This window comes from Eupeodes corollae, chromosome 2 (assembly GCF_945859685.1).
Source record: "Eupeodes corollae chromosome 2, idEupCoro1.1, whole genome shotgun sequence".
Taxonomy (NCBI): Eukaryota; Metazoa; Arthropoda; class Insecta; order Diptera; family Syrphidae; genus Eupeodes; species Eupeodes corollae.
This window is the reverse complement of record NC_079148.1, coordinates 48,299,313-48,327,257: the sequence shown is the minus strand read 5'-3', so window position 1 is coordinate 48,327,257 and position 27,945 is coordinate 48,299,313. Positions and strand designations below refer to the sequence as shown.

At 34.8% G+C, this 27,945-nt stretch overlaps 1 protein-coding gene across 4 annotated transcripts; it reads left to right on the top strand.

Annotated features, from left to right (window-relative positions):
* Positions 1–5,562: 5,562 nt before the first annotated feature.
* LOC129946302 (rho GTPase-activating protein gacU) lies at positions 5,563–25,206 on the top strand. Of its 4 annotated transcripts, none has more exons than XM_056056437.1 (6): positions 5,563–5,995; positions 16,712–16,934; positions 17,008–17,161; positions 17,231–18,553; positions 18,649–18,801; positions 23,924–25,206. In XM_056056437.1, the coding sequence occupies exons 2-6, from the start codon at positions 16,861–16,863 to the stop codon at positions 24,275–24,277; spliced, it is 2,058 nt and encodes a 685-aa protein (XP_055912412.1). In that variant the 5' UTR covers positions 5,563–5,995; positions 16,712–16,860; the 3' UTR covers positions 24,278–25,206. The 4 variants fall into 4 exon arrangements, with proteins under 4 accessions (XP_055912412.1, XP_055912410.1, XP_055912409.1 ...); XM_056056435.1 differs by having other exon boundaries at positions 5,563–6,011; XM_056056434.1 differs by having other exon boundaries at positions 5,563–6,133.
* Positions 25,207–27,945: the final 2,739 nt, after the last annotated feature.

Below are 27,945 nucleotides of genomic sequence, written 5' to 3'. Positions count from 1 at the left end.
ACCATGATCTTGAAAAATAATTTGTTTTCTACGTGTACGTATACTCAACGTTCCATAACCTTTTATTTTTTTGTGTTACTTTGTCTGTTATGAATCATAAAAGAATGAAATACACATTTTCCACTTTAAATAAAAGATTTCCAACTTTTAATAACAAATTTCCAACACGTAAGAAAATTTATATTCAATTGTGTCAACGAAATGTATTTTTTATTTTTTTAAGCATTAGACAGCTTTAATTAAAAGTAGTTAGGGGTCATAAGCTCTTGTAATTATTCTTTTATTGTGATTTGATAAAATTTTGTTACTTTCCCCGTAATTGTCACAAGACAACTAATAACCAAATTCACCACAACATGGTGAGATTATGAAGTGTCATTATTTGAACATCTGATTTCATAACATAATTTTTAAACAATAAATTGATTAAATAAAAAATACAACATAACAAGAAAACAGGGGTGGGAGAGGTGTTTCCACTAAGACACCTCTCCTTATCCAGACGGCAGCGGATGAATTCTTGAGATGGAATCACTGGTGGCGTCTACAGTTCCAGTAAAGTTGAACTGCTTAGTGAACAATTTATAGAGCTTCTTCGGCATATACGGAGCCCAGGCCTGTAAGGAGCGGTTTATCCGGCTCCCCTTCCTTGGAGTTATACTAAGGCTCTGGCCCTCCAGGTTGGGGGCTGTGCGGTCGGGGTGACTTCCTGGCCACGTAAAAAATACCTTTAGTTGCGAAGCACCAACATGCATCGGATACGGACGGATTCACTGTTGACAACCCACGCAAACGAAATAAGGACAACGAACTTTGGATATGTACGTGGAATAGTCCCTTAACAGACCACGTGCAGCCGAACAATTAGCGGAAGCCCTAAACTGCTGCAAGGCAGATATTACCGCCATCCAAGAAGTGCGATGGGATGGACCGGGCAAACGCAAACTAAAAGACTGCGATATCTACTACGGCGACTGCTACCGAGAACAAAGATAGCGTCTATTTGGGTGTGGATTTGTTGTTGGAACTAGACTCAGGCAAAAAGTCTTGAGTTTCAACAGTGTGAGCGAGCGCATCACGATAATCCGCACCAAGGCTAAATTCGCCAACATAAGCCTAATATAAGCTCATGTCCCAACAGAGGAGAAAGATGAAGTCACCAAAGACATATTCTTCGAGCTCTTGGACAAGACATATGAGCAGTGCCCTGGCTATGACATTAAAATTGTCTTATTAGATTTTAATGACAAGCTAGGAAGAGAAGACATATTTGGTGGCATAATCGGAAGATATAGCCTGCACGACACCACCTCCGACAACGGATTCAGGCTGGTCGAATTCGCTGCGGGGCGAGAAGTTCTGGTAGTTAGTACGCAGTTCACACTTCTTAATATCCACAAGGGAACATGGGAATCTCCTGATCAATCAACCGTCAACCAGATTGACCACATTGCGATCGACGCACGAAACTTCTTCAGTATACAGGATATCCGAACATTCCGAGAGGACAACATTGACTCGGACCACTACCTCGTTGTAGCCAAGGTAAGGCTATTGATATCCCGATCCAAGCCAAGACAAGGAAGTACTGTGAGAAGATTCGACGTTAGACGGCTACAATCGCAAGAGACTGCCATGTCCTTTTCCGATCGAGTCTCTCATAACCTCTTAAGGAGTCATATGCTGCCTGCATTAAGCATTTAAAGCCAGTGGCAACATTGCCTTGCAGCCATCAGAGTTTCCGCCTCTGAAGTGCTAGGTTTCACACGGCCACCACAACGAAACACCTGGTTTGACGACGAATGCTGGTAAGCGCACTCAGCGAAACAAGAGGCATACAAAACAGTGCTGAACAAAAATAATAGAGCTGCTCGCGAGCTCTACGAGCAGAAGAGGAGAGAGGAACACTGGCTTCTTAGACGAAAAAAAAGAGAGCATGAGAAGCGCGCGATCGAGGAGATAGAGGGATGTCACAACAGGAATGAGGTTCGTAAATTTTACCAAAAGGCAAAAAAACCTCCCAATGGTACCAGCCACGAACCAAAGCCTGTTAGAACGATCAGGGGAACATCGTCGTAGAACCACAGTTGATTTTGAGACTATGAAAAGAACACATCTCCAAAATATATAACGTCGATGACGAAACAAGTTCTGCTGTAAGGGAGATAGAACCTCTCAACCGACGTTCGATCAACAATTCCGCCTACCCGACCACGACGAAGTTAAGATAGCTATATCTAAACTGAAGTCAAACAAAGCTGCTGGAGCTGACGCCATCGCTGCCGAACTATTCAAAGCATCAGGCGATGACTTGGTAGGGAGCATGCACCAATTCATCTGCAAAATATGGTCGGAAGAAAGCATGCCCGATGAGTGGAATCTCAGCATAGTGTGCCCGATACATAAGAAAGGAGACCCTCTAAACTGCGCCAACTACAGAAGCATCAGTCTCCTTAACATTGCGTATAAGATCCTCTCTGCCGTATTATGTGAACGTCTGAAGCCATTCGTCAACAATCTGATTGGTCCTTATCAGTGTGGCTTCAGACCAGGAAAGTCCACTATCGACCAAATATTCACACTACGGCAGATCTTGGAAAAAACCCAGGAGCTTCAAATCGATACCCACCATCTCTTTATCGATTTTAAGCCGCGTATAACAGCATCCATAGGGAAAAGCTCTACCGAGCAATGTCTAGTTTTGGCATCCCTGTCAAACTTATTCGTTTGTGCAGAATGACGATGGAGAATGCACGCTGCTCTATCAAGGTCGGAAAAGATCTCACCGATGCATTTGATGTCAAAAAACGTTTTAGACAAGGTGATGCACTGTCATGCGACTTCTTCAACATCGTTCTGGAAAGAATTGTGCAAAACTCAACTGTCAACACCAGAGGCACAATCTTCCAAAAGCCCATCCAATAACTCGGATACGCAGATGATATTGACATAATTGGAAGATCAAAGCGTGATGTCAGTGAAGAGTTTTTGAGCATTGCGACGGAAGTGAAGAAGATAGGTTTAGTAGTCAATGAGGGCAAGACCAAGTATATGCTGTCATCAAAAAAGGACACTGAACGATGACGTCTTACTATAACTTTGAGGTAGTTAAGGACTTTGTCTACGTAGGCACTGCTATTAATACAGACAACGACAGCAGCGCTCAAATCAAACGAAGAATAACTTTTGCAAATCGCTGCTTCTTTGGACTTAGAAGGCAATTGAGATGTAAAGTCTCCTCTCGAGCATCTAAAATCACCATCTATAATACACTCATCATCCCGGTTCTCTTTTATGGCGCTGAGGCCTGGGCCCTCTCAAAGAAAGATGAGAGCGTCTTAGGATGCTTCGAGAGAAAAATTCTTCGGGTGATTTTTGGTCCCGTACGCATAGATGGAGAATGGAGGAGAAGATATAACGACGTACTGTACGGGCTGTACAGCGACACTGACCTTGTTAACAGAATTAAAGTCCAACGGCTAAGATGGCTAGGTCATGTAGAGCGGATAGACATCAACGCTCCAGCCCGGAAGGTCTTCGAATCCAATCCACATCCAGTTGGGAGAGGACCTCAACCAATTTTGCGTGCGAAACTAGAGACAGCTAGCTAGGGACCGAGCTGGCTGGAGACGCATGTTGGTTGAGGCCCAGGTCCGCCCCACACTATAACACCACCTTAAGTATGCAAGTAAGTCGAATAATACTTGTTTTAATATATAATTGTGATAATGTTCAAATAAATATCCACCATTTTAGAAATGGCTGAACGAAATTTTAAACGGAGCAGATGGTCAAATTGAACGATGGAAATGAAGGATCTACAAGTCAAATTAGACGATGGCAATGTATGAGCTACTGGTTGAAGTAGCTAGACCACTTGCGTATGTTACAGATCATAAGCTAAATGATGGCAAGTTATTCAGGCAAGTGGATTGAATTAACGCCGAAACAAGTAAGAGACCGATGGAGCCGCTACAAACAGGAGGCGCGGACCAATTTAAGTCAATTTAATCGATCTCAGAGGGAGACAGGTGGTGGAAAACCTCCTAAGGAACCTTCTGAGATCGATTATGAAATCGATGAAATTTCCGCTCTGGATTTTGTTGAAGATATAACAGAATTTGATTGATATGCCTTTTCTAAAAAGTCATTAATAAATAATTGTTACTCAAAAAATTGTTTTGTTCTTATTTTCTCTCTCAAAAATATCGAACCATTTATTATTTTGAACTCTAAATAATTTTAATTAAAATATTGTACAATTTACAGCCCTATTATGGCTATCAACTATCAATTATTTGATAACTGATACTCATAAGAGTATCAAATGATGATTTTTTATCCACTGTGAATACTAATCAATATACGATTGCGAATAGGTTTTGTTTGGTGTTTGACGTTTGTCATTTGTGTGGTAAGTTCTTGTGTTTTGGTCTATAAATAATATCGGCGGAATGATGTAAGTTGTTTTCATTAAATAAATTTCTCTTTTTTCTTAATATTTTGTTTATTTAGGAGTAGAATAGTTAGCAACAGAAAACAAATAGAAAGGCTTGTGGAAGTAATGGAGGAAAATCCTGAAGATTTGACAGCCGTAATACCTACCAAGTTTAATTTGCTTATTTTAATTCATGAAATTATAATTTGTCCAGTGGGTTTGAAGCATCTCGTAATAATGTTTTTTTAGCTTGCACGACAAACCTTCGTTCCTCAGTTTATGCCTTCAAACAACAATTCTGGTGAATGCATTTCGTTCTTCAATTTGTATATTCAATAAAAACTATAAAAAAAAACTTATAAATCGCATTTAAATTACAATTCTTTACCATTTACGAATATTTTACACATTTGTCAACGAAGATTTTGTAGCTGATAGAATATTTGATGAGTATCAATATGTTTGATAGCCGTAATACCGAGTTTATCAATAAATCTATTCACAATAGATCTTTTAATTCACTATTTATCAAAAATATTGATAATTGATCACTATAATACCGATTCATTAATTTTGTTGATAATTATCAACTTTTATCAAATATCGTGTTGATATTTGATAACCATAATAGGGCAGTTAATTTTTAAAAAATTTGTTTTTGTTTATGTTTGCAAATTTTACTAATGTCAATTCAATGCTGTCTTTTTGACCGATAATGTAGTAGATATTGTAATAGAAGGCTAATTAGTAAGTGACGTGTTTATTTTGGTTATTAGTATACACGCAAATTAACTCGCTCTTAAAATTTAACTCAACGATACCTAAACGTGTGTAGAATTCACATAAGACATACCATTTCATTTCGTTTTTCTTCATCCTTTTAGCAGTTGACAAAGCGCCATCTATGTCCCAAGTTCATAAACGTACACATTTCACTTTGAATCATTTCATGTAATCAAAAAATTGACCAAATTCGCCGCGATGAGTGCGTTCAAGCGAATATTGACTTCGTCCCAAATTCCAGTTCTTCCAGACAACAAAATCTAGTTTCGCTTCGCTTTGTGCTCGTTTTCGTACATACTTTTTGTGTACATCAGCTGTTAACTGGTACAGTGTCATTCTTCTCATTTGCATTCCATTTTGTGTAAATTTTGCGAAAACTTTCCATAAATTAGCGATAATTACAAAATATTAAAACAAACTTTTAATTGATAAAAAAGAACAATAGATATTATTTAAAAAGAACAAAAAAAAGTGTTTCGTCAAACATTCAAAAAATAATTTACAAAATCCAAAAAGAGATTGTTTCTTTTCTTCAATAGTGACCTCGGCAAATTGATGATTTACCAGTGTCGGTGTCGCCGCTCCCGCTGGATAAAAATAAATCTATCTCATTCATTTTCTCATAACTACAGACTATAGCCATCTCTATTGTCTACCTGCTTATTCGCCCAACAAAACGACAACGTTGAACGTACCAAGAAAACGGCCATTTTTATTTTTCGTTGTCGTTGCTGGTCGTTGTGGATTTCCACTTTTCCAGTTAAAGTGAAATTTGTGAGTGCTGCTTGTGGTGCGTTTAAATTTTTCGTATTTTAAATTCTTATATATATCAATTAAATTGGACCATTTATTATTAAAAATACTCTCATAAGACAATTAACGACTAATTAAGTTAAAAATTCAAAGTGTCAGGTAATTTAAAGCTTGTTTTCTATTTATATTTTCAAACTGAAATTTGGCGTCAGTGCTGTGCTTGAATAGAAGTGCAGATTTTTTCCCAACAAAAATTCCGGTGTCATTTCATTTCCCTCCCATGCCATTCATTTATTGTTCTTTAATGGGTTTTTGTTTTTTGGAAGTTGACATTTTTATAACAGTGATCAGAATGTCTCTTTGAAATAATTTCTAAATCAAATTAAAATTATGTATTCCTTTATTAACAATTCGAAGTTGTAAGTCTGGCTCTGGCTTTGGTTGGTTTGGTATGCAACAGTATTTGGTAACTGTGCCACTTGTGGCATTACTTAATACCTATTTTTGTGTATCTTGGTTAGCATTTTACTTTCTTTTCTTGTTCGCTGTCTGTCTGTTTGTCGTTATTATTCCTCCATGGCCACACAATACATTTTGTAGGCATTAACAACGAAACGAGAAAATAAACATTTATTATTTCATCGTAGAAGGCCATCTCCGTGCGTACGCTTAACCAAACCATAGGTATAGCCAGTTCAGTTCAATTCATTCTCATTTTTTCAGTTTTCAGTCTCAGTTCATGTTCATAATCGTCATTGATTCTATATTTTGGCTTTAAGTGGAAATCGCCAAAAATGTGTATACTCACGAATCACGACTCGCAGCACTTGCTGCAGCTATATCAAAAAATACATATTCTCTTTTTTCGTTTTCGTTAATCAAAACGCAACGCACTATGATGGCTATGGCTGACATATTTGGGACACATCGCACCGCAATTGCAAAGATAAGGAGCGCAAGTGTACACAAATACAAAAGATCATCAAGCAAGACAAAACAAAACCGTGGTTCTCTCTTGATGGGTTGTGTAGTTGTATCAACATAATTTTTGTTTTATTATTTTACTTGGGTTTTTTGTTGTTCATCTACGTTTGCTTTTGTTATGCATGTGTATAAATTGTTGTCAATTTATTGTTGTTTTCTCTGCGCAAGTACAGTTGTGGATACATTTCTTACTCAAGGTCGTAGACATGTGGGGGCTAGAGTTGGAGAGCTTAAGTCCCCCTTCAAAATAATACATTTTTCAACAACCCTGTTGAATGAGTAGGTTTGCATTTCAACAATAAAAAGAGCTCCCTTTATTTTTTAGCCATATGACGTCATTTGATCGTTCCTAATATCATTGTTGAAGTGTTAAATAGTTGCGATTTATAACAATGCTTAACTCAGCTCTAGGAGATAACTTTAAAGTGTTAAATTCTTAATGTAAGGGGTTCATTAATAGTTGTTGTGTAAAATGGGAATTTTAAAGAAAATTTTTAAAAAATTATGTACGAGGTCGGGTCAATAAGTCTTTGAATTTCTGACCTCTTTACTAAAACAGCAACACTGCTCCTGTCAACAGGCAACTTTGCTGCGTCAGTTAGTTTGTGTTTGACAGCTATTTCTACAACTACTACTTTGAGGAGAAAATGGAAAAAATAGAATTTCGTGTGCTTACTAAGCATTATTTCTTGCAAAAAAAACCATTACCGAGACCAAGGCCAAGCTTGATAAATACTAAAGGGACTCTGCACCATCGATTTCAATGATAAAAAAGTGGTTTACTGAATTTCGTTGTGGTCGTACAAGCACTGAAGATGCCGAACGTCCTAGACGCCCAGTTAAGGTCTCTACACCCGAAACAATCGAAAAAATTAGCGATATGGCGTTGGCCGACCGAAGATTGAAAGTGGGAGAGATTGTGGAAGCCGTAGAGATCTCGCATGGCTCAGTGGTTTCAGTTTAAATTAATCCCTTGGGCATGAGAAAGCTTTCCGCAAGATGGGTGCCAATGCAAGGGTGCACACATGTGCAGTTGCTATGGCAAAAATCCATGAATTGGGCTATGAATTGCTCCCTCATTCACCCTATTCTCCAGATTTGGCTCCGAGCGACTACTTCTTGTTCCCAAACCTGAAGAAATGGCTTGGTGGAAAAAGATTTGACTCCAATGATAAAGTCATCTCGCAAACAAAGACCTATTTTGAGGACCTCGACAAATCATTTTTTTTTTTTTGGAAGGGATACAAAATTGGAGAAGCGTTGGACAAAATGTGTAGAGCTCAAGAGTTTAAAATAAGCATATAATTATGTGTATAAATAATTCAAATATTAAGTTTTTTACTAAATGAAATTAATGATGGTTAGTGCGTTGGACTGTCATGCTAGAGGTCTTGGTTTCGATCCCTACCTGTGCCACCTTAAAGTTTTATTCACATGTTCTGCCTCTTGCGAGGAATTGACAAATTTTCCAAGAGTAATTCTTTTCATGAAAAAGCGCTTTCTCAATTAGCCGTTCTGATTCGGCATATAAACTGTAGGTCCCCTCCAACCCTGCAATTATTCGCACACGAGAATAGTTGAGAGCTGTAAGTCACTAAGCCCTGATTCTCTACGGACTGTTGCGCTACCTAATTTATTTTAAATGACTAACAAATTCCAACAATTGTTAACAGTTAAAATAGAGCAATTTTTGACTGTCATAAAATTAGTTACGGAAAAACGAAAATACTGCAGTATTGTGAAAACTGTCAAACTCAGCTATTGTCTTTAAATAAAATTGAGGTTTATGTTTGCCTTTCAATATACATATGTAGTTAACTAAAGGGTGTTTTTTCTAGGTTTGAGCAATATATGTACTTCATTAGAGAGAACTAGTTAATTCATGTGAGTTCAATATATTGCAGTCTAGTTAAATATACATTCTTCTTCGAAATAATTCGCATATCTATGAAAAATTTTACAGAATCATCATAATTAAGTGAGCATACAAATCAACTAGATATTTGTTAGAAATTACAGTTTTTAAGCTGCAACTTTTGAGCCCTAAATGCTATACAAATGATGACATGTAGTATAAAATAGCTTCAGTAACTTTTTTGTCTAAAAGCAAGCTTTTTTAAGTTACGGCTTAGAACTAAGTTTAAATTGAATAATTTGTTTGATTGTTTGAGTATTTACAGTTGTGTTCATAAAAATAGCAGTGCTGGTCACATTTTACTAGATTATCAATTATTTAAAGAACGGAAATTCTTACAAAAAAATTAACATGTTACTTGCATCTAACGGTCTTTCGTTTTCACATTAGAGACTTTTAGCTTGAAGTTATACCCTACTTTTCCCGGTGAATACTCATTATTTCAAACTCTCTGGATATAGAGTGTTCATAAAATTAGCAGTGTTTTTGATTTTATAATTAAAAAGTGTCAAACATTATTTTTTTTTTAATTTTCGCTAAGTAAATATTCTACTATATAAAGTTTTGAGTATTTGTAACATACTAGCATATAAAAAATTAATAAATATAAGCTCAAAAATAAACAATTGGACGGTCAAGATACTGCACCGAAGAAATTCGAAAACTGCGTTTGGAGGGAAAAACCTACCAAAATATTCAAGACATCCTAGGCTGGTCAGCAAAAATGGTCAGTAACGCCTTAAAAAAAACGCGAGGCCCAAAAAGTATGACTACTGAAAGAACCGACAGAAAAATTGTTCAGTTAGAAAAACAGAACCCTTCCATAGGATCTAGGAAAATGAGAAATGGACTTCAAGCGTCTGATAGCGCTGTCGCAGTATGAAGACGTATTTTATAAGCGAAGTTACCAGTCCGAAGTCCACGCAAGGTACCATTCTTGACGAAAAGGCATGTGTCAAAGAGAATGGAGTTTGTTAAAGCGCATAGAGATTGGGCAGTAGAGAAATGGAGGAATGTTCGTGGAGCGATGAAAGCAAAGTCGTCCTTTTTGGTTCCAAGAGTCGTCGAGAATATGTGAGAAGACCCTAAAATGCAGCATACGATCCACGGTACACAATAAAAACAATAAAGCATAGTGGAGGAAAAATTATGATATGGGCTTGCTTTTCATATTACGGGGTCGGGCCTATTTATCCCATAAGGGGTATAAGGGATGCAACCAAGTATGTGAAAATTCTCGATGACTTTATGTTACCCTATGCTGAAGAGGAAATGCCATTGGTTTGGGTATACCAACAAGACTAGGTATGACCCAAAGAATACGTCAAAAAAATGCAAAATCATGGTTTGCGCAGAAGAAGTTATCCGTTATGGAATGGCCCGCTCAATCCCCCGACCTTAACCCCATCGCAAATTTGTATGGGGATGTTAAGAACGCAGTTCATAAAGCAAATCCCTAGAATTCGAAATAATTGTGGGAAGCAGTGCCGTTTCTTCTTGTATAGAAAATTGCAACTAGTTTTATCCACCATTTTAATTAATTAAACGAAGACGTGTCACAATTGCAAGTTTCAAAGTCCAAACTGTGTTCAGAACTAAAAAAAAAAACGCCAAGAACTCGTATTTAAAAATGTGATGATGTACGACTCAAACTTTTCTTCATTCAAAAGAAAAGAATAATAGAAAATACCGCCTTACCTTAGTACAGAATTTGAGTAAGAAATATTGCAAATCCCTTTCAAACAAAAATTCTCTCTACGGCTCTGCCTACTTTTTGTCTCTTATATATCAAAACTCAAATCTGCGAGGTTGGTATTTTACCTTACCATTCCATTCCATACATATATCCTTCAAAAACGTTTCATTGCAAATAAAAAATAATATAAAGGGGGAGGCGGATCCGGTTTATTATTAAAACAGAACGCGAATGCGAATGCGGCAACAAGGCATAAACGACAATCACATCACAACAAAATAGTAGCTTGTCGGTCGGTTGCTATGAATTGTGACGTCAGATCAATGACCTGTTTACGTTTTACTATTTACCTCTATGTATCTACATATTTAGTACGTCTTATAACTTTATTATTATTTTAGCACATGAGTAAAGTATATATGTACATATCTTTTATCGAAAGTATAATAAATGACATTTCGAAATTTAGTGACCATTTTTTTTTTCAAATTTTTGTAATGGGGCTAATAACATAATTTTCCTTTCGATGATGCGGTGTTGGGGGAAGAAAAATGCGCCCTTTTATTGTTTTTCTTCGTTCTCTTAATCACGTAGACATTCAGGCGAAGAAAACAACTTTCCAATTCGCCTAAAAATACATACCTACCTACTTCTACTACTAATCTATGCCGCGCAAATAGTTTATATCTATAGATTTGTTTTTGTATATATAAAACAGACGTATACAATACACAATGCATAAACTTGTATAAAAAACGTACACGCCACAAAAGAAAAAGAATCACAAAATACTCGTTTTGTTGTCAAACAAAATCTTTTTGGTTTATCTCTTTTGCGCATGTTTATTATGTATTTCCAGTTTCTTGTGTTCTTCTCACTCACAATTCCATTTCCAATCCCATCCCAACCAGCTGCTAATCGCTGGTTTTGCTTTGTGTTTTTGCTTCTACCTTGACAGTTTTGTGTGTTTTACTTTAATTTTGTCGGTCTTTGCTTTGGTACGGTGTTCTTTTTGTTGTGTATACGGTCTTCTCTTTTGGTGTTAATTTCTTTAATGTTGTCCATTTTTGTTTTGCGTTTTCTTTTTTCTTGGTTTTTCTGTTTTAATGTATCCTTTCCTTCTTTCCTGGTTTTCGTTTACATTTTGTGCTGTTGTTGGTTCCATTCCATGGTTCGGTATTTTTCATTTAGTTAGTTGTTGCCGCCCGCCATTGCAGAGAACGTAGTCGATTTTTCTTTCTCATTGAAAATTAAATAAAAGTCCAAAGAGTTTCCCTTTGCTGTTGTTAAGAAGTGCTATCGAATGTGATCTAAATAATAAAAAACAACTTTAAAAAAAGGAGTTTTAAGATTTGTTCCTTCTTGTGCACTGTTTTATACTTTTTGATAGGATCATAAATCCAGTTCAACATCAATTATTGTATATAAAATTATATTATATACATACATCTATGTGTGTTAGTTCAAATTTATACGGTTAGCATTTTTAGTGCACTCGTTTTTTCTTTTCTTGGAGAAATGATAATAAATAAAAGGTAATGGCGCGTTTATTTTAATTTAAATATTTTTGATTTATCTGTACTGTTTTGTTGAGTGATTTGAAGATACACGCATACCAACCTGTTTAAATTTGAATAATAATTGTTTTTAATTTACCACATAACTGCGGTATGACAAAATTTAAATTAAGAAGTGTTCTTATCTCACAAAACAAACCAACATTTTTGTGGATTAAATTTATATCACTTCAAATGTTAAAATGTAGAAAGGTAGGTATGTATGTATGTACCTATATTGCAATTTTTGTCTCTTCTTTTCTTTCTCTTTTTGTGGTTTTTTTTTGTTTACAAAATATGAATCGTGACAAAATGGCAGACTCGAAAATATTCGCGTGTAAATAAAAATTTGTATTATACATACATACCTAGCCACCTACCTACGACAAGAACAAGATGCTACATGTCGATTTAGATGTCGAGTCGATATTGTAGGTATATCGATGTTGCTGCTGCTTTCAATTTAATTGTGCCAGACCAGACAAGAGGCTTGAAGACCAGAAACGGGTGTCTTCATTGAAAAGAAAAATTAATGCAAAAGAATAGTTTGGGTTAATTTTGATTTTAGCAGCGAAATTTATTGATTTCCTTTGTACCATAGTAAAGATGTCAACCTGTTTTTTTTTTTTCTTTATTGTAAGATTTTCGGCCCCAAAAAACTTTTCTTTTGTTTTATGTTAAGGTTACCTTAATTTTGTTTATTTCATATTTACGTATACATAACCATGAATGATTAAATAAAAACCGGATTTGTTGTTTTAATGCAACTTAAATAATTTAAAAACACAAAAATTGTTTTCCTTCTTTTGTGGGTAGGTACGTGGAAGTAGTCATATCGACACTTATAGGTCTAAAGATATTGAGCATCACACATGACATTAGAAGTAAAAGTACTTAGAGGAACCTGGTGTTCCCAAAATTGAGCTAGTTTTTCTATTACCATCAGAGGAAGCTTACATGTTTTTTTTTATACATTTTTGTTCATAGATTCATATAAATAATAAAAATCGAGCACTTTCATTATCTTAACGATTTTTAGAAAAATTATATGTAGGTAGGTTCCAAAGGTTTAATATCTCTAATATATAAAATTCTCTTGTCACAGAGTTAGTTGCCATACTCCTCCGAAACGGCTTAACCAATTTCAATGAAATTTTGCATATACATTCGGTAGATCCGAGAATAGGTTTTTAGATTCCTAAGTGCTATGGTTTAATTGCATAAACATCGTAGACGGTGCAACTATCTTTCGATAGTATTCAGTGACGCTATGTATAATGAAGCATTGATTGCTATTGAGGATCTTTGTGTTATCATTGCCGACTTACCACACAGTCCTTTCGGTATGCATTCACCAAATCGAAATGCATCTTATTTAATAGACACTGAATTAAATCGTGAACTACAATACAATACTGTAGAAATGGCAGCGATTGTCGCTCGCAATGTCCCACTAATGAATGAAGAACAAAGAACCATTTAGGACCATATCATGTCGCAGTTTCGATGCACCAGGTAAAATTGGCAAAACATTTCTTATTTCGCTAAATCTTGCTAAAATACGATCAAGTAATGGCATCGCATTGGCTGTTGAATCTTTTGGGATTGCGACAACTTTATTGGATAGAGGCAGAACAGCTGATTCAGTATTTAAACTGACACTAAATATTCAAAATAATTCTGACGTGTTGTGCAATATACAATAAAACAATCAAACATTCGCTTGAGGCGTTGAACAGGCCATTGAAAGATATGAAAAACAGCGACAGACTGTTAGCCGGCACTCTGTTACTCCTTTCAGGTGATTCCAGACAAAGACTTCTCGTTATTCCGCGTTCAACGTACGCTAATGAGATCATCGCGTGCTTAAAATTATCGCCACTGCGGCGTAATGTTGAAAAAGTACAACTCTAAGTAAATATGCTTGTTCAAAGTCTTCAAGATCTATCCGCTGAAAAATTCTCAAAACAACTGTTAAATATAGGTGACGGACAAGTAACTACTGATGAAACTATATGCATAAAATTACCGGTCGATTTCTGCACGATTATTGATTCCCAAGATGCTATCATTGACCAAATATTTCCCGATGTACCCGATATAAGAGCAATTTAAGCAGCGATAAATGTGGATGTCAACGAATTAAATCTCAAGATGCCACTTTTCTTACCAAGAGACTTGGGTCATACAAATCTATTGATACAGTTTGTGATGCTACCAAAGCTATAAATTGGATTTACCAGGCATGCCACCGCATAATTTACAACTGAAGGTTGGATCTCCGGTAATTTTGCTCCGTAATTTGAACCCACCACGGTTGTGCAACATAACGCGATTAGTATTTAAAAAATTAATGAAAAATGTTATCGAAACCATAATTCTAAATGTCAAATTCCGAGGTGGTAGTACTCTTGGCAAGATAGTTAGTGCGTTGGACTGTCATGCCAGAGGTCTTGGGTTCGATCCATGCCTATGCCATCTAAAGTCTATTCACGGGTACTGCCTCTTGCGAGGAATTGACAATTTCTCCAAGAGTAACTCTTTTCATGAAAAGTGCTTTCTCCTGACAACATTACTCGCACACAGGAATGGTTGAGAGTTGTAAGTCACTAGGCCCTAGAGCTCAAAGGACTGTTGCGCCACTTAATTTATTTATTTTAAAATTCCGAGGTGAAAATATATTATTACCGGGAATCTCTATTATACTTACAAATGTTTCATTTCAATTCAAAAGCCTTCAACTTATATTGGCATTAGCAATGACTACGAGTATCAATAAGTCTCAAGGCAAAACGACGCCTGTCTGCGGCTTAGATTTGAGCACTTCATGTTTTTCACATGGACAACTATACGTGGCGTGCTCTCAAGTGGACAAACCATTCAGTTTGTTTGTATTGTGGGGTTCACAAAAAAATGTTTACACTTGTATTTCTAGCAAAATATTCTCTAGAAATTATTTATATGACAAAACAACGTGTGTCGGGTCAGCTAGTATTAAATATAATTCAAATAAGTAGAAAAAACAGTCAAACTTCAACAGACGTTAACAATTCGGTTATTATGCACTTTAAGGATGTATGGGAAAACTTTGATAGAAATTGGACAATTAGTAAATTGCATTCATTTATTCACAGTGTAAAATTTTTTTTTAAACATAACAAAGAAAGATCAGTTCAAAATAAGACGAAAACAAACGGATGAACATTTTTTAATGATGCGAATTACACGTAGGTTAGAATTCGGCCCCATACAAACTCAAGAAGTCGAAATGTAAAAAATGTGGATAATCTAATCTTGAGGAACGATCAATACAATGGATAGTTTTTGAGCAAAGCAAACAAAGTTATGAGAGTTTCTTTGCAAAAGAGATTGCCGGATTTCGAGTATTGGAAAATATTTATTGAGGGACTAATGGATCAGCACATTAGCTGGAACATGGAAAACAAGTTTAAATTATAGTGCCGACAAGGATAATTTTAAATTTTATTAAGAATAGATCCCAAGCACAAACCTTATGGAGTGCGTTGCTAATTGCTGTACACACTTGTCCAAAAGTTTTTGAGACTTCACCAAAAATTAAGTCTTGAAATATCCTCATTTGGAATTGCAATTCCACAGAAATAAAATTTTGTAGACATTCCAAGTGAAGGCATGACCAACAAAATTATAACTTTGAACAAAAAAATTGAGTTTGAAATCGAATACCACAAAGTTTTGCACTATGGTATGCACTGAGAAAATTGAGGGCCGACAGTCCACCATTTTCCAGGTGAAAGTAAACCCCTAACTAAAATATTACCATCATGTTAAAACTGGTATAGAAATGAGTAGACTGAATAAGTTAGGCAAGTACAAAAATGTCTCACTTTATTCCGAGCAATCAAATGTCAGAAGGAGCTCTGAAAAAACATGATCAAATCATAGAAGATCCAAAGCTGAAAAATGAAGTTTCCGAACTAAGACAGGCTAAACTATCACTTGGGAATTACAATCATAAAATTATTTTATCCTTTACACTTTTAAGTAGAAATATTCCAAGTTTAATAGACTCCTAAAAATCCTATGTTTTAAATGAAGAAATTCACAATATAGTCTTAAAAATTCGAAGTTCACATCATAGAAATGACAAGGTAAATTTTTTGGGCGATTCACATTTGAGAAGAAATTCGCAATACCAAATGCTTAAGTTCCTCAAAGGTATCGGATTTAGAGGGCATATCGTAGCCCAGTTCCTTATGTGGACAGCAGTGCTTGATTTACCCCCCCCCCCCCCCACTAACACATACATAAATCTTTTCATCATAATTACTCTATATTTCTTGTAAAATTCCCTAAACGCTTATTCGACACCAATCATTGCAGTTGAATCCTTTTTTAGAGCGCAACCAATGTCTTGGAAAATCTTTCAAACAAATGAGTTGTTTTTTAGTAACCTCTTGACGTTGACTTCAATCAATTATGCTTGCCTTTTTGTATGAACTGACTTCATCTTAAAAGTTTTATATTTGTACATTGAGTGTTATTATCAAATCGCCAAAAATAATTTAAAGTGTAAGTTAATTAAATAGGTATTTCTTTCTTTTCAGTTTCAAAAACATTGTTGAAATGTTACAAAACAGATAGTTCAAGTCTATCATAATCGCCAGTAAAGCGGAGAATATCCATTAAGAAGCACAAATATATTTAAAGAAATAAATATAAATAAAAGTTATCAATTAAAATAAAAATACCCGAAATGTTTTCATTTCATAAGCCTCGAGTATATCGTTCAGCCGAAGGCTGTTGTATTTGCAGAGCCAAATCAAGCAGGTAATATTCCTTAAACTATATTCTGCAAAAGTTACATAATTTAAGACCTGTCTTTCTCTTTATATTCTAATAGTTCCAGATTTACTGACTCCAAAAAATATGAAGAAGACTCAGTGAAATGTTTTGATTTGAGGGAAGCACGCCATGGGGAAATTTGCAATGCTTGTGTTTTGCTAGTGAAGAGGTTCAAACGATTACCAGCAGGCAGTAATCGGCATTGGGGACATGTAAGTTTTTTATTTAAAAAAAAAAGTCTGCATTTGGTTAATTTAACTAATGTAAATCTTCAATAACAGGTTGTTGATGCTCGAGCTGGACCAGGAATGAAATCTATGACTAAATTTAAGAAACTCAAAGATGACTGCACACAAGCTTCAAGCAACGGATCGAATGATCGTGCTGCCAATAATCAAAAATCCCTTATTCCCGAAAAATTCTCGAAAATCTTCAAGAAAAACAAAAAAAAAGTTGTGAAAGATAAAATTAAATCACAACACATAGCTGCTGTAGCAAGTAAGCCATGGGAAAGCCAATCGCTGCCTTTGACACCGGAATCTCTTGACAGCGATTGCGATGATGTGCAATATTCACCAACAAGAGCAATCGAATCGGCGAGTCTTAAAATTCGACAAGCAATCAATCGTCGTGGCAGCAGTAAACGAAAATGTCTACCACCGAAGAAGTTTCGCAACAGGAACCCCGACCAAGTACAATTTTTTGACGAAAACTTATGGGTCAAACGAAAATCTTGCTGCGGAATTGTATTTGAGAACAAAGAACTTGGTGCTATTATCTTAGACATCCAAAATTACAATCCATGTGCCGAACACCAGCGTAAGAAAATAGTCGAAATTCCAACGCCAACTCCAACTTTAGCAAAGCCATTACCAATAGCTTCGCAATTAAGCGCCCCTCAAAAATTCAGCATTCAGCCAACTCCATATCAGTTGCCTTTTAATCCGCCAGCGAATCGCAATCCCACTCCGGTGCTAAAGAAACACCACTTGTTTTATAAGCGTCAATCAGAGAGCTTCCCCCTCGGCGACATGAAGCAATTAAATAGCAATATCAATAATAGTAATAACAACAAAAACAACAACAACAATTCTCCCAAGACTGATTTTGTACTAGATTTCAAAGTTCTTCCCAATTCACTTCCTACCTCATCAGCAGTTAAAGTCGCCAAACTGAATCCTATCGATCTTGGTCTCCATAGTAGTCATCTGCAAATAACAACATCCGGTAGCAAGATGGCTGCCCCATTTGATCATCATCAACAAGCTATTCATAAGTTAAACGGCAGTAAATCGAATTCGTTTATGCATAAAGTAAAATCCGACACTGGCAAAATTGTCAAACATTCCTTGGAAAAATTCAATACACTTCGACTAAAGCCATCAGAGTTAAGTGATGTTAAACACATGGTTAAGACTGTTGACAAACCGTTCCTGATAAAACCCGTTTCTGCTGTGTCACATGATAAACTAAAGAAAATGGGTTTGGATAATGTGCCATGTTCCTCCTCCGTGCAGCAGTCAGTGGCAACTAAATTTAATGACAATTCTTCGGATTCTGGTTTTGATGAAAATTTACAAGATCGAAAATCTGTTAGTCCTTTGGTAAGTAAAAATAAATATTATTTTTTTTAACTCTAACACTGCTCAGATTTTTTTAATAATCTAAACATTTTTTTTGTTTTATTATTATTTTGCAGCAAGATGATGGTGAAAAGAAGATCATGACAATCCCAGTGCAAACAATGTATCTTGCCAGCGGAGTTCAGATACATGGCCAGCATCAAAATCTCCTACTTACAGGAAATGATGTAGCAGCGAAAATATTACAGAATCGAAAACAAATCCAAAATGTAAGTAATGATATTTATTTGTTATAACTGATAAGAAGAATTTTCGGGGGTAACATTAAAAAGAAAAGAAGAATCCACAAACGTTTTCTTGTTCCAAAAGATTACAACACTTAGTTTGCTTCACATCGGTTCCTTTCCTATCGATTGCCGAAATCAGTCATCAGTTAATAGAAAGATCGGAGACCACCTAGAAAAAGCTATCTGTCTCCTAATGTCATGCGTTTTCTCTAGTCTGTCCTTTTGTCAGGTCGCTCAAGGTGTAGTGTCTCTGCTTCGTACATTCATGCCATTCAAGCCAACCTCAATGCGGAAACTCAAAATAAGTTCAAGCAAGCCAACATTGTCTAATTTAAAGAAACATATTTTTACAAAATAAGGTCAATTTGATAGTCGATGTGCAAAAAGTCACGGTTTTCTTGTCGTCCTTGTCATCAAAAACGGTTTTATTAGATTCTGTGGCACTCGAATAATTATTATAAATTTGAAAAGTCCGAATCTGAATCTTTCCCTCTATCCTACTGTATTGATCTTTATCCTAAATGGAGAGACATCTACTTTTGTTGTATAAGAAATCACTTTTTGGATAGTCTGAAACGACTGCCTCCAATTATTCTATTTCTCGATCCATTTTTCGGTTTCGGTTTTACTAAAGCTACATAAATAAAACTACGATTCCTAAAAATTGTATGTAGTAGGAGAAAATTGATTTACATATTTGTTTTAATTCGCAAAATATAGCATTGGGTCTTGCCGGCAGCCAATAAAAAAAAGGTTAATATTATACACAAAAATGTATAGTTTTTTTAATGTCAAAAAGAAAACTGAAAGAGGTATTCGATCATTATTTACTAAAAATCTTGCTTGATAGTTCAGCGCCGTGCGGACTAAATTGGACAATGCTGTCCAGTTTTCACCATTGAGAATTAAAATGATATCATCATTGTTGGGGAAGTTTTTTTCCCCAGAAATCTCGCCAGATTGTATGAGGGATAGGGCATCTTCCTAGGAAATGCGTTACATTTTCGATTTCTTGGATTCGGGGCTCACTTTGATGAGCCGACTCTCCAAATTTTGCAAAAAAGGATGCTTCAATTTTTCCAAGCAATAGTGGTCATACAGTTTTCAAATCCTCTATACCTGATTCAGTGTATTCAACCTTTTTTGTGGATATGCTTAAGCAGTTTAGGTCGTAAAACAATGGATTCCGATCAATTGAATCGAAAGCTGACTTGAAGTCAATGTAGAAAGTGCATAACTTCTTTCCTTTCTTTAGGAATGATCTGGCGATACATGTCAAAGAAAATATATTGTCCACCGTTGAGTGTTCTTTTCTGAATCCAGCCTGGTATTCGCTTAGCAGATTGTTATCTTGGACCCCTAGCGTAAGTTTGTCTAGAATTACACCTGTAAAGATTTTCATAACAGAGTTCGTTTACCTCGCCTTTTTTGAAGATTCGGGAAATGATATTCTTTCGGAAGCTTTCCGGAAAAGCATCGCTCGTGAAGTTGTAGTTGTATGCATCTGTTAATTCAATTAAGAAGTTTTCTGAATCATATTTATAAAATTCATAGGGAACGCGATCCTCTCCTGGAGCTTTGTTGTTTTTGCATCTGTGAAGGAAAGTCCCAACTTCTTGAATTGTGAATGCTTGATCCAAGGATGAGCAAACTGTATTTGGAAAGGTCTTTCTGGCCTTTCTAGTTATCGTTAAAAATGATCTGCTAAAAGTCCCGTACAAATGTCGGTTTTCCTAACGAAAGATATCCCATTTAGTTCTCGCACTAATTTCCAAAAAGAGCTGTTATCTCTTACTGCGTTCAGCCTTACCATGAGGGAAAGGGAATCTTGTTTTGTTTTGTTCTTGCAGAGATTTTCGTAAGCCACATTTGCGTTTTGGTACATCATTCTTCAAAAATTGAAAATTTGGACGTTTTAAAACAATATTATACAAGATTCAAATGACCATCTTTGGAAGATTCGCAGCATGCTATTTCTGTTGAGGTAATTTCTAAGCCACCTGTAACGAACCCACTTGGGTGTTAACATCTTCTTTCCCTACTACCATTACAACCTCGGGCTACAAGCTCCCGCGCCTGATCCTGGCAGCAGAAAGGAGAGGGTGTCCAGGCCAGCTTGGCATGCTTGCATAAGCGCAAACTAGCTCGCCGACGAGTGGGTTATTGCTACCGCAAATTGTATGTTTAATAATTCTTAAGCGATTTTTAAATAATCCATGACCCTAAATGTAGTACCCGTGGCATGATGGTTAGTGCGTTGGACTGTCATGTAAGGGGTCTTGGGTTCAATCCCTGCCTGTGCCACCTTAGTTTAAAAAATTAATTTTCGCGGGTACTGCCTCTTGCGAGGAATTGACAAATCCTTCTAGAGTAATTCTTGTCATGAAAAAGTGCTTTCTCAAACTAGCCGTTCGGATTCGGCCTAAAATTGTAGGTCCCTTCCATTCCTGACAACAGTACTCGCACACAGGAATGGTTGAGAGTTGTAAGTCACTAGGCCCTGGTTCACAACGGACTGTTGCGCCATTTTGATGACCCTTATTAGAAATCCTCATTATGATGAGCGAATCGAACATTCGACTGGTAGCAATTATAGAATCGCATTTTTATGTTCAATCCAAATTTGTTTGAACATCGAAGACCACTCATCTCAATTTTATCGCATATTGTATTTCTGAAACGGTCACTTTTAGTCGAAAGCTCGATTCGCTTTTCTCAATCGTGACCTAGGTTTTGATTCCGAAAGAATTTTGTAAGGCTTCAAAAAGTCTTGATAAGCATTAACCACCTCCAACCTCACGCTGCCAAAGCTTAACCGAGTTTCATAATGGCTGATATTTGCATTTTGACCGGAAGTTTAGTCCTTAAGAAAAGTCTTCTTTCTTGATTTTTCCATCTATTTCATTTTACCGGAGCTCCAGACTATGACGTTTCCTTCACAGTAGTTAACTATTTCTTTATCGTTGGATATTTCGATTTTTATCACGTAACTTTTCCCATCTCCGAAAATAAGAAACGTAAATAATTGGAATTTTTTATATCAAGAATACAGTTTATAAGGAACCTGCGTTAGAATTTCAATTGGTTAGCTTTAAACTAACAAAGAAGATCATAAATTTATGGATATTACAACATTTCCTCGATAAAAAAAAATTCCGAGAGGAACTTTATTCCCGATATCCCTCAATTTTTACCCTTAGACTCAAACCGATTAAATCTTGTTCTGTCCGACCACACTATACATATACATTTTTACCGACAATGCAGCCTATTATATTTTTTAACTTTAAGACGTGGCAAAAGTCGTTCAGAACTCTACTTGCAGTCGGAGCTTGATGTTTAGACGTCCTTTGATGAGATTTCCCATGTCAGAAATAAGCATCGGGTCAGGGTTGATCAGTTCCGCCTGCTGAGTGAGAATCATATATATGTATGTATATTGGGACTGAAATATTCATACATTGTGTCGGAACTTGTTTATTGCCTCAGAAGAACCCTTTGGTATTAACGACTTGTTCATTTTCATTTTTAATATCATTAAACGTTTACATCATCTTAAATTGTATATGTAACTCGTATTTTCTAGACCCTTATGCTTCTTGCTAGCTGCTTCAGTATCATTCTTGTCGAGGAGACACTGTAATGGCTACAAAACCCTCAATCAATCTATTTATATAAGTTATCTATTTATTGAACTTTCTATCGTCATAAATGTCTTCCCGTTCTTAAGTTCTTATACAAAGAAGTACGAGGGGCGTTCAATATATTCTCGGTATCGATATGAAGGAAAATGCGAAATCAACTTAAATTGTTTTTATTTTTCAATATAATCTCCCCTAACATCAATGCATTTGTTACATCTTGAGATAAGCTTTTTTAAACCCTCAAAAAAATAAGTTTCCTCTTTCCCTGCAAAATACCCATTTATTGCAAACTTGAGTTCTTCATCATCCGAAAATCTTTTTCCACGAAGACATTTTTTCAAATCCGGAAACAGGAAGTAATCACTATAGGGTGGATGTTGAATTTCTTCAAAACCACAATCTCGCACAGCAGCCTTGGAAACTCGCGCCGTGTGAACAGGAGCGTTGTCATGAAGAAGCAACACACCCGCTGCGAGTTTACCCCGTCTTTTCTTTTTAATTTCCTCCCGCAAATTATGCAAAGTGGAAGCGTAGGATTTGGCGTTGATGGTTTCACCTTTTTTTTCTACTCAATGAGTAAGATTCCCTTTGAGTCCCAAAAAATTGTGGCCATGATCTTCCCGGCAGACGGAGTGACTTTGAACTTCTTCGGAAGGTCTGTTCCTTTTTTATGCCACTGCATGGACTCTTGTTTGCTTTCAGAGTCATAGTGGTGAACCCATGTTTCGTCCCCAGTAACAATCCGATGCATAACACCGTCCGCGTTCTCACTTCTTCTTTGAAAGGTTAAGATGGTCATGAAGGATGGTGTGAATGGTACCAGTCGAAAGCTTGGTGATCTCTGCATCATTTTCACCTTTATTCGGGCATCCTCGAGAACAAATTTTTCGACTTCTTTGATGCTTTCTCCCGTACAAGCACAAGCCGGGGCGCCGGAGCGGGGGACGGGGGTCGTCTTCAATGCTCTCTCTGCCTCTCTTGAACTCACTTGACCACTTTTTGCACAGTTGATAATGAAGGTGCGGAACCCTGGTAAACTGCCACCATTTCTTCATAAATAGTTTTTTGACCTTTTCCTTGCTTAGTGAGAAATTTAATTACAGCGCGATGGTCAATTTTCACCATCATCGTCTCAGTTGCCATTATGATTCTGTTTAAATAGAGATTTAACGGTAAATAATAATCACATTTATATGAAATTTTACATGAATGCACTAAAATAATAGTATTACTTGATTAATAAGTCAATTTATATATACATATAACCACAGCTTCACCCCGATACCGAGAATATATTGAACGGCCCTCGTAGCTGCTTCCAATAGCCAACTATTTTAGCTTATACTATATTTTAGAATAATCTTTAAAACTCTGTCAAGACAACTCTTACTCACATTAGTACAAAATTACGATACCAAATGAAGCTGGTCATTCTAATTAATTATTACTTATTTTTTCAGAATCGCAATGGAGGCGTTAAAATTGCTCAGATCGTTGCCAATGGAGGAGCTCAAAAAATGCGTGCAATATATAGTCAACCTTCTGAAGGAGCGGTCATAACAACTGTATCATCCACATCACCCAATATCATGTCTATTCCCTCAAAAACTGGTACCACTACCACATCATCATCATTATTATCATCAAATAATCACCTAACAACCAAAACACCAACGAATATCATTTTAAACAACACCGGTGACAGTAGCAATGTAATCTCTACCTCTGTACCAAGTCTGAATCAGAAAATTATCCTAGTTAAAACTAAATACAATAACAACAACAATAACAATCAATCAACGTGTAAGAATTAACCAAAAGTTGTATTGTCGCTCAAGCAACATTAGAATTTAGGTAAACACACTCCTTTTTTTTGTTTGTTGGTAACACTTTATGTATTTCTCGTCCAAAACAAAACAAAAAAAATCATTAGCCGAATGTTATACTTTTGAGCCGGTCTAAAAGTAATAAATTGCGTGAGCGTAAACGTGCGCGTTACACCAATAAATAGTTGTAAATGTATAAAGTGAAATCCATTGCAGTATTTAAAAAAGAAAAAAGGAAGTCTCATATGATAATAATATTCGTTGATAAATAATACAATTTTATAATATTATTGTTTTTGTATTTATGTAGTTTTCGCATTTAATTTTTTTTTTTTTAATTTTTACAAGACGTCTTATTTATTATGATAAAGATATATATTTTAATATTTATTAAAACAAAAAATGCAAAAAAAAAAAACAAACAAAATTTGAATCTACTCTTAATTAATTGTTAAACAAAAAAGAAAAAAATAATTAAATTGCATTCATATAAAATGATTAAAAGTAAACTAACACTTGTGCTTTCGAGCTTTGTCAGACAAAGCCACCAAGTGCATTTAAAGAAAATGAAAATCTAAAGCACCAAATGATTTTGTGTATATTATTATTATTATTTTTTTAAACCTGTTAATTATTACTCTTTGATCGAGACAAAAATTAGCAATTTAGGAAAATCCCTGTTATTATGTAGACATAGACATTCTATGTCTTCATGCCAGAGAAATATAAATTCCAAAACATTTCATGTGATTTAAATTAATTATTTTAGGAAAAACAAAAAATAAAACCCAAAAAACAAACGAAACTAGGCAAATTTTTTTGTATTTATTTAAATTTATCTAAATTACTATTAATCATCATCATGTGCATTAAAATTTACGTAAGATAATTATAAATAAAACAAAAAATTATTGTCTAAACTACTAAAAAAAAAAACCCAAAACGTTTCTCTTGAACTTTTAATTTTTATTTTTGTTGGACTATGTAAATTATTTGGTAACTTTAGAATAACATTTACCTTACCGCCAATATTCGATATTTTATAAATGATAAATGTGTATTCATAAAATTCTCAGTAGATTCAATTAAACAAAAAAAATCTTAGACAAAATCATAAATTGTAAGAAATATTATTAATATTAAAAAAAAAAAAAGAAACAAATAAATTTTTTCTCTCTATCTCTCTCTCAACACTTTCTCTCAATCAATCATAGTATGTATTCGCGGAAATAGAATACTGTTTTACAATTTTTTAAACAATGACTAGTTGTTAGTTAAACTTACTCTTAGATTAATAATAATATATAATAATTATTAGATTGTATGTTTATAAAAAATAATTTTTTAAATTGAGATTAAAAGTCAGAATTTTTATCACAAAGAAATTGTTTACATATACATTATATATACAAAAGAAACAAATTTAATAGTTTTCCTTTTTTATACATACAAAAATATATATTTATATATATTATTATATAAAATGTATATGTAGTTGTATATGTCTTAAGAGTGAACATTAAAGTAATACAAACAAAAACAAAAAGCAGATAAATGATATTGCAATTAAATTGTAAGTTAAATCATGTCAAATATATATTAATCATTTCATATATTATATACAAAACAATTATGAATAAATTAGTTAATAACAATGTATTTACTGCCATGAAAAAAAAAAGAAAAAAAAACAACAAATGTTAATCTTAGGGAAATTCATTATGGTGTAGAAATATAAAACCGTTTAATCAAGCATTTAAAATACTGTGGTTTTAATTATAAACAAAAAATTAAAAATACAGAGTTTAAAAGATTCTTCGTCAAGGTAAGTTTCTTCAAATTGAATTCAACATGTTTTTGGCCACAAAATATACTAGAGATGTGCTTTTTTTTCCAGTGTCTAACTAAAGAAAAACACTAAATTTTTAAGAGAAAAGGTTAAACCTCATTACAAAATCTTTATTTCTAACGGAAAAATAACTAGTAAAATATTTGAAATAATTAAAAAAAACTTTACTTGATGTTATGTACAATACAAATATTTTACATTTGACGAATCCACCCTTCGGTGATTGAGAAATATACCCCTATTATCATTGGCGAGTCGAATGAATAAACGTGTGACTGTGAAAAATTTGTATTAACCTTTGCGAATTAAGAACCGTTGATTTGACTTAAGCAGTATTCACATGAACGCGACCAACGAACGACGAATGAATCACAAAATGTGAGTTTATATACGTTTGAAGACATATTTCCACACAAATTCTTAACAAAACGATAGCAATATAGTTTCATATTTGATTTATGAAGCATACTTTTAATTTTCAGTATTATATATTAATAAATTTAAAGCCTTGCACATAAGAGCGAACAACGAATGGACGAACAAACGTGATTTTAAACATTTCAAAAAGTCAATTTTAAACAAATACACATTTAAAATATAAGAAACAAATTGAAAATTTGCATTTTGTTCTCTATAATAGCCGCGTTTTATTATCACCGTGATCTGATCCGGATCAGATCATGATAATAAAACAGCATTGGATCATCATATTTTTTATTATTTAAAGTTTGGTAGCAGTGTCAAATTCGTTCTTTCAAAAGTGACATTTCGAAGCAAAAAAAATATAAAATGACGGTGGGTTGTATGTAACACTTTTAAGAATTTTGTATGATTTTCTCTCGAAATTCTTGGAAGTGTTACATACAAACCACTGTCATTTCAAAACTACTCTCTTCATTGAGATGGTTTAGACGGTTTTGAGTTCTAATTTATGTCACCTAAGTGTTTCTTACAACCATTTTCAATTTAAAGAATGATTTCAAAAAATTCCCATGTAAAAGTATTTTCAACATTTTTTTCTGCTGCAGCTTTCTCGATTTTATTTATGTTTTTTGACATTTAAAGCAGGGTTGCCCATAGAACATTTTGCTCAATGATTTTTTTTGTTCCTTTTTTTTGGGCAAAATATTACCATAAATTATGTCAAATATACATTTTTTTGGACTTAATTATTTGAATTTCACCAATTAATTAGTTTTGTTAAAATATCTAATTATTTCATGGATTATATACCAAATAAATTAATATAAAGCTTCTCGCTTTTTATTTAAAAAAATATTTTATTTCAGTCAAATTAAAATGTTTATATGGCAATACAGGTTTTATTTAATTTGTTTGCAATGATACCAACATTTACATGTGAAATCACAATGATAGAGCGCTCCTTGTTGTAAAAAAAAGAATTAAATTTTGGATCTCAAATTGAGATCCAAACACAAAGCAGGATCTTGTGTTTTTGTTGTAATGCATGTAAATCCAAGATCCGGATCAGATCATGGTGATAATAAAACGCGGCTAATAAGACAATTTTGTAAAAACAATTTGGTAGTAACGAATTGCAGTGTGTTTGCTACGAACTTTCAATCTCTATTCGCGTTCCACATACAATCCACACTGCAACGAATAAATTGTTCGCGCTCAACTTAACCTCAAAATTATACCCCACTTGTTTTGTTTGTTGAAAAGGGTAATTATAAATTGACAATTCGTCGCTGTCTGCGAATAGAAATAAAACTCATGTGAAACAAAAGTCAAAATATGCGAACATCCACAATTCGCAGTTCGTAGCTCATGTGCAAGATGCTTA

What these genes read in the sequence shown, in the direction of transcription:
- LOC129946302 (XM_056056437.1), top strand. Translation starts at nt 16,861, where the DNA reads ATGTTTTCATTTCATAAGCCTCGAGTATATCGTTCAGCCGAAGGCTGT. An exon ending in TGCAGAGCCAAATCAAGCAG is followed by an intron (nt 16,935 to 17,007) that starts GTAATATTCCTT and finishes ATATTCTAATAG; the next exon opens with TTCCAGATTTACTGACTCCA. An exon ending in GTAATCGGCATTGGGGACAT is followed by an intron (nt 17,162 to 17,230) that starts GTAAGTTTTTTA and finishes CTTCAATAACAG; the next exon opens with GTTGTTGATGCTCGAGCTGG.